Source organism: Triticum aestivum, chromosome 3A, assembly GCF_018294505.1.
Source record: "Triticum aestivum cultivar Chinese Spring chromosome 3A, IWGSC CS RefSeq v2.1, whole genome shotgun sequence".
NCBI classification, from domain to species: domain Eukaryota; kingdom Viridiplantae; phylum Streptophyta; class Magnoliopsida; order Poales; family Poaceae; genus Triticum; species Triticum aestivum.
The window spans coordinates 20,519,028-20,528,438 of record NC_057800.1 but is presented as its reverse complement, the minus strand read 5'-3'; the positions used below and the strand labels follow the sequence as shown (position 1 = coordinate 20,528,438).

The 9,411-nt window shown below is 45.8% G+C and overlaps 1 protein-coding gene across 4 annotated transcripts; it reads left to right on the top strand.

Moving 5' to 3' along the window:
* Positions 1 to 7,510, top strand: LOC123059910 (mediator of RNA polymerase II transcription subunit 22a). 4 transcript variants are annotated; one of them, XM_044482460.1, is made up of 4 exons: positions 1 to 364; positions 447 to 512; positions 1,379 to 1,613; positions 7,175 to 7,510. In XM_044482460.1, exons 1-3 carry the CDS (start codon positions 206 to 208, stop codon positions 1,610 to 1,612), a joined length of 459 nt encoding a protein of 152 aa, XP_044338395.1. In that variant the 5' UTR covers positions 1 to 205; the 3' UTR covers position 1,613; positions 7,175 to 7,510. The 4 variants fall into 4 exon arrangements, with proteins under 4 accessions (XP_044338395.1, XP_044338393.1, XP_044338392.1 ...); XM_044482458.1 differs by lacking the exon at positions 7,175 to 7,510 and adding an exon at positions 3,649 to 3,840; XM_044482457.1 differs by lacking the exon at positions 7,175 to 7,510 and adding an exon at positions 3,633 to 3,785.
* The last annotated feature ends 1,901 nt before the right edge of the window (positions 7,511 to 9,411 follow it).

The following is a 9,411-nucleotide window of genomic DNA, read 5'->3' as shown; positions in this document are numbered from 1 at the left end:
TCTCAAAAAAGAAGAAAAAAACGCACGGGGGACAGCCGCACCGAGCCACTGCCTCCCGGTTCTGCGCTCTCTGCCGCTCCCGTCCCCCCGATCTCGCCGGCTCGCGGCCTACCTCGCCGGAAGCCGTCGCCCCCCTGCCCCCCGGCGCCACCCCTCCCGCCGTGCTCCTGCCAGCGGGTGCCCGCCGCTCGCCGGGTGTCCCGCGATGAGCAAGCCAGGCGGCAGCGCTGGCGGCGCCACGGCGGGCCCGACGGCGGCGGCCGCGGCCGCTGCGGCGCAGAAGCAGAGGGCGCTCCTCCAGAAGGCCGACGCCGACGTCAGCAGCCTCGTCGACAACTTCTCCGCCCTCATCAACATCGCCCGCGTACGCCCCCGTTCCCTCCTAGCACTCGTCGGTGCTCTCGCTTCCTGCCTAACCCTAACCCTGCGGTTCTTCCTCTTCTCAGGTCAACGACCCGCCCGTGCGCAACTCGCAGGAGGCGTTCCAGATGGACATGCGCGCCTCCCGCATGGTAACGACGACTCGCCTCACTGCGCACCAGTTGCTCGGAGATATTTTTTTTACTGTTTCAAATTGTCATGCCCCAAATTGGAGTGGTGTTCTGCCTTAAATCAAGTGCTCCATTGCCGTAGTATCCGCTTGTTTTGATTCGGTGGTGCCATATCTAGAACAGCAACATGCTATAAATTGAAGTGAGATTGATGATTATGACATATAACCAGGCTATGAAACTAGCAGTGAAGATTGAAACAGTAACGCCCAATTGAGTTGTAGTAGAAGCCCAAGCTGTCAATCCCTGTATTAATTCACAGTGCTGTACTACAAAAGCCCACAAGTAGATATCAATTATCATGTAGTCATGTGGACTTAGCAACCAGCATGACAGTGAATGAGGTGTGCCTAGGGTGAAAATGTGGATGCTAAATACAGTAATGATATGATCAAAATAGGGATCAGTTCGGTAAGGTCTATTGAGGATCTAAATCTAGATGAGCAGGGTAAGATTTCAGAAATATAAATATAATCTCTGAAGCACTCCAACCCCCGGTAGATTGATTTCATGGTCTTGGACTTTAAAACTCGGTGTCCCAATATACAGATGATGAGTGGATATAAGAAGCGAGGACTACCTTAGCTTCGGCGTCATAGTGCTGCAATTGTAACAGGTTGACACAAGAAGCAATGACTACCTTATCTTCGGCGCCTTAATTAGTGCTGCAATTGTAACAAGTTGATACAGAAACTATAGTAGCAGCTGATATGATATATGCTGTACTGCAACCTACTGTGTTTTGAGCTAATTCTACCATCAAATCTAGTATTCATTTTTCTCTATTCGTCTTGTTTGGTTGTCAAATGCTGTTTTATGTTTTCCAGGTGCATTCAGCAGACTCTCTGTTGAAACTAGTATCGGAACTTAAGAGGACAGCTATCTTTTCTGGGCTTTCTTCTTTGAGTGAGAATGTTGATAGGAGGATTGAAGTGCTCAGTCAACAGGCAGAGGAGACAGAGAGAATGCTGGAGAGGATTGGGCAGGAAGCAGCAGCAAGCCTTAAGGAGTTGGAGGCACATTACTACTCGTCTGTTGTGCGGACTCCGCTCTATGATTGAGGTGAACATATCTTGTCTTAGAAAAAAATATGTGTTTTTAGCTCTGCATCAGTTTGCTTCCTTGTATGATTCTTTACAAGGCTGTCATGTTGCATTTACCTGTAGTGTTAACCTATGGAAGCAGGAGTTTTATATGTGGTACAATAGTTTAACGAGGGTACCATCTATGTCTGTAATAACAAATGCAATGCCTATTCCAAGGAAATAGCACTGAGTCGAACAAGGACTTCATGACTCGACACGGTCAGACTTTGAAGTAGAAGGAACCATAACCAAGCAACCAAGCTTAGTATTAAAACATGGCTGTCATTGCTTGATACTAGTCCACAAGCAATACTTCAAATTTATTTATGCCCAAGTGCCCTGCATGCGTTTTATTCATTCTTTTAGATCAACAGGGAGGGCTCCCAGGCTCCATTTGATAGTAGCCCGAAAAAACACACGGACTGGTTATACAGAGTTCATTACAGATGCCACTGCTGTCAAAACTCACACAACACAATTTCGAATCCACAGAAAACTAAGAAAAGCAAAGTCCAGAAGTGCACGCCACCCCTGCTCCATCTTGATTCAGGTTACCATTTGCAGGTAGCCCCCATGCCCATCTTGAATCAGGCTACCATTCCAGGCAGCGCCAACATCGGTGATCGGAGAGTGTCCAGGACAGATGTTGGGCTTGCGGCCATCTGGGCGCCATGCACATGTAGCTTGTGAAAGAGCAAAGGTTCATCGCGCCTCACCCCCACTCCAGTAGCTCTGGTTCCTGCACCATTGTCTGAAGTCGTTGGCAGAAGAGATCTGTCTGCTCCAGCATGTGCTTCTTGAATATCAAGCGCCATCTTCTGATTGTTCTTAAAATCAGCGACCAAATCTGTTTCAAAGATAGCCAGACGACACCGTTAAATACCAAACTATTCCTGTGCTTCCACAAAGCCCAGAGTGTAGCAGCTACAATAGTATTAAACACATCAAGTCTTTTTCCAGCAATCCAATATGAAGAAACAGATTCCATATTGGTGCCCACTGGTTTGGCAAGGAAGCTACTGACTTCCTTCCAAACCATTTTGGCCACCAAACAATCAAAAAGAAGGTGTTGAACACTTTCATTTTCAGAACAGAAAACACAGTTTAAAGGCTTGTTCATCATTCTCTTCTGCAAGTTATCTCTAGTCATGATCTTACTATATGAAACTAGCCAGAGGAAAATGTGAATTCTGGGGGGAACAACCAGCTTCCAAACTGCAGGAATAAAAACTGGTGTCACACCTCTGTAGTTAATAATAGCATACAGAGAGCTAGTGGTGTAAGTGCCTGAGGCGTTGTATTGCCAAACAAGGGCATCAATATCCTCAGAGTATGAGATGCTCTTGGCAATAGCTTCCAATTAATACCATGAGTTCATCATCATGGTGCTCCCAGAAGTGCATGCGTTTTATTTTGCTGGGAATTCTGCCTCCCTTGTGGTAATTTGTCTTTACGATGAACAAATGGCTGGCAGGGGCCTTTTCCCTAAAGAAGTACGTACTAATTAAGTACTCTATGGTTATATATCAGTTGATGATTTATTGTTTGCAGTTTGGAGGCAAAGAACTTAGATAGTGAACAGTTGATGAACCATGCGGTTTGCGTTCTGGGGACGTATAGAAGTTCATGTCTTTGCATAATTTCCAATTGAGAGTTTGCGTCTGTCAGCTTAGTTGAAGAACGTGGTTGATGGCAGATAACAAGTGCCTGGGTGGATTTAACACATGTTTTTTTAGAGGAAATTTAAAACAAAACCTACCTGCTGAAATCATGGGAACTGTACGAGGACCAGCGCAAGAACTTAGGGCCTGTTCGGCTCTCCACCGGCTCTGTGAAATTACGAGATCTGCGGAGCACGTACTTACCAGCTCCACAAATTTAGTCTGCAGCTCCGTCAGCTCCGCGGAGCTGAGTCCGGAGCGGAGAGACTCCGAACACCCCCTTAACTCTTTGACTTGCTCTTTTGAGCTGATTTTGATTCGTGACGCTTTTGCAGCCATTCATGGTTTCAGGATGTCTCTGGCTCCCCGCTGGTAGCAGAGTGGCGCTTACTGAACCGAGCCGCGCGCAAGGACATGGTCGATGTAACTTGTGTAAAAATCACCTTAAACTATGTGATTATTTCCAACAATGTCGTATTAATTAGCCATTGAGATAGTGTTCTAGTTCCTACCCTGTTGTCCTAATTTCTAGTTCATTTTGGAAGGTTTTCGCCATGTCTATAAAATTAAAATCGACACACTCACATTTTGCCAAAATCGTCTCGGATACATTTTTTTCTATAAAATTAAAATGGATACACTCACATTCATTTTTTGAGTATGTTGTTTGGCATACACTGATGACATTATGCTCGTCAAAGTCCTTTTGTGTACGATTGCCAAAAGACAAGAATCGTGGAATGATGCGAGATTTGGGCCGTTCCGCCTCCCTTGTCCCGTCAGGTGTCAGTTCCTTCCAGGGCAGCTCTGTATGTGGCACTCGGTCCTCGATGTGGGCCAGGGAGAAGGGGTGCGTGTCGTGCGTGCGCTTCACCGGTAAAATAGTTTAGCGAGCGCACTTTGCCGACAGCGCAGTGGAGCGTTCGGCCAGCTCGGGCTCGCCTGCCTGGCTCCGGTTGGCTCGCGAGATCCTCTCTCCCGTCCGCTGCTGCTGGATGCAGAGTCAGTGGTCAAATGGGATGCAACGCGCGATCAGACACGCATGTTGCCGCCGTGTTAACGTTGATGGCCGACGCGGGAAAATTCTTTATTCCCATGTTGTTTGATCTGGTAGCGTGACGGCTTTGCCTGAAGCAGGAGTAGTACTAGTATACGAAGCGAGAGCGACGGGGGAAACGGAATTGCTTTGCTAGGCAGCCAGGCTGACGTGGCTGTGCCATGCTCCTACGGCTCGGCAGCCAGGCTGACGTGGCTGTGCCATGCTCCTATGGCTCCAACTTCCAAAGCCAGGCGACCCCATCAGCACCTTGACCTTCACCATGTACAGTGCCACACAGTAGTACTCCCTCCTTTTTGGTTTATAGGACTTATCTCAAAATTTTAGTTTTTTCATTTTATAAGGCTCAATTTGATTGTTTTTCATCACATGTTTAAATTCCAAGGTGCATTAAATCATTGCATGCAAATAGAGAAAATTGATCAATGCATGCATGTACTTTATGCATTGATAAACACAATTTTTTAAGGAAAACAAGTGCATTAATTAGGTGCTTTTGCAAACTATAAAAAATATTCCACCATTCATCATCTACCTTGTTTGGTGAGATTTTTGAATTGAGGCCTATAAACCGAAAAGGAGGGAGTACTACCACACGGCGTGGACTGGAATCGAGTAGTGGTGCGACGATGCGGGTGGGCCCGGTTTGGCTTGAGCCTGTCAACCGGGCCGCCACCATGCCGTCACCAAAGCACGTGTATGTTAAACCCTCTATTTGTAGTATAACATGGATGACAGCGTCGGTAGGATGATGAATCTTTGCAAAGCATTACCGATCATAGTAGTCCCGGGTCCCTGCTGGGTTGGCAAACTTTTTGCCCTCTTTTTATAATGGAAATGGACGACGCACATTGATTTCTTTTGGTATGGGCGGGGAGGTGGGGGGCAAAATTGTATATATGGTCCAACATACTTAGGATTTGGACAATTACCCATGCAATCCCGTGAGTGACATGGGCGACTCCTAGCGCCGCCAAATCTCGGCCGCATCCCATCCCATCCCGCCCCTCGCCGTCGCCGGAGGGCGGGGGCGGCAAGGCTGCTCGTCTCTCTCTCGTGGAGTTGGCTGGCGCCTCGGAATGTCTCGGCTTCACATGGGCGTGAGCTTTTGCTGTGACCAGCGGCGGCGTGACCGGGAGCTCCCGACGGTGGCGGTGGCGCGATGTTGTGGTTGAGGCGCAACGGCGGGCATGCTTGGAGCGGGCACAATGCTCCAGTCGAGAGGCGCGGAGCCGATTTGGTGGTTGTGCGCTCCTGATCTAGCGATGGTTGCGCTTCGTGAGGCGCGCGTCGACGATGATGATTTGACTTCCGTGCTTCGGTTTCGATCATGTCGGCCCCTGGCCTGGGCAAGGCTCTCTCTGGCGAGGTGCTTGTCGGTGGTGGTGCGCTCCATCGGTGTTGGTCATTGTGTTTAGCTAAATAGAATACTCCCTCCGTTCCAAAATATAGCGCGTCCTCGGTTTCCGTGCTTCAACTTTGACCATTAATTTAATCAACAAGACCGACTGCGGCGGGCGAAAAAATTATACCAATGAATTCGTATTCAAAAAAAGTTTTTAATTATATAATTTTTGATCCCGCCGCAGTCGGTCTCGTGGGTTAAATTTATGGTCAAAGTTGAACCTCGAAAAGCGTGGGCGCGCTATATTTTGGAACGGAGGGAGTATATGATATGTTAAACTGTTTGCTCCTGCCATGCAAACCAAAGATCGTCGTTTCATCATCAAGCGGTTTAGTCGAGGGAACCGGATGTGCCTGCATACCAGCTGGCAAGTGATTTTAAACATAAATGTTGTTCGTGACCTTCTCATCCAAAGCATTATTTTTTAGACAAAGGATGGATTTTATCGGTTTAAAATGAAGCATTCAGAGGATACATAACACAGTAAGCATCTAGTGGATTTTATTGGCTCATTCGAAGCATGATAACGCAGTGGTGTACATAGAATGGGTTTGCCTCGCCACTACTTGGGACCCAAGAGGAAGAAGCTTTACATCATAATAAGTTGTTTGTATTCGATGGTATTTTTTTATAAGTTGTTTGTATTTGATGTTTTTTTTATAAGTTGTTTGTATTCAATGGCATTTTTTATAAGTTGTTTGTATTCGAGGGTATTTTTTATAAGTTGTTTGTATTCAATGGTATTTTTTTGCGGGTGATTATTCAATGGTGTTCGGATATTAGTTGAGAGTAACGTGATTATTGACCCTCATTATTTATGCACTAAATCTGAGAACATAACATCTACAACAAAATTGTTGTTGCGGCTTGAATTGTATCTGAAATTGGTCAATTTTAGTGTTATCCTTTAATGAAGTGTTGGTGCAAAAAAAATAAAATCTTAAACATATGGTGGAAAGCCTTGTGCATTATGGCAGGACAAAATCAAGAAAAATTCTTAAACATATGGTGGAAAGCCTTATGGGAGGACTAAATCTGAGAACATAACATCTACAACAAAATTGTTGTTGTGGCTTGAATTGTATCTGAAATTGGTCAAGTTTAGTGTTATCCTTTAAGGAAGTGTTGGTGCAAAAAAAATCTTAAACATATGGTGGAAAGCCTTGTGTATTATGGGAGGACAAAATCAAGACAATGATATTTGCTTACATTGGTAGAGGGAAATGGAAGGTATTGAAGTGAGGAAGAGGCAAGTATGTTGCTATGAAATATTAATCTGGTTCTTGATTTGAATACATTCTAGATCCGTTTCTTTTTTCTTGCCCAAGCATTGCCAAATGTCAAAGATCTGTCTTTTGTGTTATTCACTCAACAATGTTGTGTTGTTTTAACTCACATTTTTTTGTTTATTGTAGATAAATGGGTATCTTTTTTAGGATGGGAGAAGAAAACAGAGTTGGGGACTATGATGGGCTCTTCGATGTAGGCCATGGACACTGGTCATAAGAGCGTGCAATGAACACTGCCTAGGAGCAAGTGGACTTGATGATAAAAAAATGTTGAGGTAGTCCGAGGAGGAAAAACATGCCACGGGCCTCTCAAGAAAGAGTTTTGGCAGTCTAGAATGTTCTAATTCTATAGGTAATCTAAATTTCTTATTATGTTTTTCATCCATCGTAATACATAGCATACCCACATACATGACATTTTAGATCCCTACTTAGTGGATGTTTTTGCATTGTTTTCGCCTGCTTTCGCCATTTATTGAATTATTATTGGGACTATCCAATGTTTCCAGCATACCAGCCAAATTTTTAGGATTGGATTGAAGAGATTATGTTGTTGAGGTTATAAACATGGTTAGTGTTTGGTTAGAGGGGAAATTGTTTGCCACAAGGATAAAATCTCGATTGAAGAGTACGCATATCAGCTCCGAATTGCATTGGAAGGTATAAAAGGATAAAGTTGCGGGATCGGAAGACTATTCACTTGCATTGTTTGCCACCAAGACTGAAATTCCTCAACTTGAAGTCGACTTGAACCAGCATGTCTTCTCCCAAGTTATGATAGGAGGGTCAAGGTGTATGTCCCTAGTTCTTCTTGCTGGAATTTTGTCTATTTTGGGCCTAGCCCAATAGCAGTTTCAGAAATTCCTAATAAATCCTAGAGGCCCACACAGCCCATTTGTGCAAGGCAAGAGGTGGAATAAAAATTTAGTCCCACATTGCTAGTTTAGAGGGAGTTGGACCTCTTTATAAGGGAGGTTCTTTCCCCACATGTATGAGCATGAGAACAAGAGGGACATCCACGCACGCTCCTCTTCCGCCGCCCGCCTCGTCACGACGCGCCGCGCCGCGGGTTGCGGGAATGAGCCGAGCCGATGTCTAAATTTTTTGCCACGCACGACGGGTATACAAAAGGTCACGTGGGACTTGAAACGTTTTTCTGTAGTAGACACTGAATTCGAACGGCGCGCCTCTTCGGCCGCTGCCTGTTCGCTTCGTCTCCCTTCATTGCTTCACCTCCCGCCGCAACCTCTTCGCGTCCTTCTCCTGTGCCTATATAAGAGAGGTCGCTCCTCTCGAGAGAGACACACCAGAAGATCCCCTTCCTCTCGCCACAGGTTCCTGAGCACTGCGCTGCTGCTACGATCTTCCCCATCCCGGCTTGCGGCGTGCACCGCAGGTCGGGACAGTAGGCCTCCGAAACCGCACCTTTTGAGTCCTGTACGGGAGAAGGGTGATAAGGTTTTTGGGGAGCGCTCAGCGCGACTACTGGCTTCTTCATCACGGACGATCCGGTCGCCGACGACTACTTCCCCGACGACAACTTCTTCCCCGACGTCCACGACCTCCTCGACGACATGGCAGGCGAGGACACCGACCCCAAGTCCAGCGCTTCTGCTGCCGCTGTCCCGTATGTGTTCTTGTCTTTCCTGTTAAAGGTTATGCAACAGTTCCTTGTTCTAGTCCTTGTCCTACACATGATATGTTCTACTTCATATATGCAACTAATTCTACTGTCTGCTATAGATATGCTAGGCTACGGTTTATATATGCAGAAACTATTTACCTTCTCTCTGTCAGAACATATGACTTGTTTTATCTCTATTATATTACGCATGCTTTATCTAGTATTTCTGTTAATAAAATCATTTGGTAAATTGCTCATATTTCCAACAATCCAAAAACCTTATTATAGGCAATTTACCCCAAGTGGTTTTGCTGCTTCCATGAGACCTCCTATGTTTGAGGGTATCCACTATAAGAGGTGGCGCGTGAGAGCAGTCTTATGGTTTCAAACCATGAGTTGCTATGACGCCACTCTCGGCAAACCTGAAGGAGAGCTTGATGCTCAACAGGCACAAGCTTTTCAGAAAATGGATACTCTGTTTAAGGCTGCTTTCTTGAGTGTTCTTGGTGAGAACATAGTTGATGCTTATGCGTCAATTGATAATGGAAAAGATATGTGAGATGCACTCGAGGCCAAGTTTGGGGTCTCAGATGCTGGCACTGAGCTGTACATCATGGAGCAATTCTATGATTACAGGATGACTGAAGAGCGCTCCGTGGTTGAGCAAGCTCATGAGATACAGTCATTTGCTAGAGAACTTGAGCACTTCAGTTGTATGCTACCGGACAAGTTTGTTGCC

Coding starts and splice junctions, on each gene's coding strand:
- LOC123059910 (XM_044482460.1), top strand. CDS start 206: ATGAGCAAGCCAGGCGGCAGCGCTGGCGGCGCCACGGCGGGCCCGACG. Junction 365..446: donor CCCTCATCAACATCGCCCGC/GTACGCCCCCGT, acceptor TCCTCTTCTCAG/GTCAACGACCCGCCCGTGCG. Junction 513..1,378: donor ACATGCGCGCCTCCCGCATG/GTAACGACGACT, acceptor TATGTTTTCCAG/GTGCATTCAGCAGACTCTCT.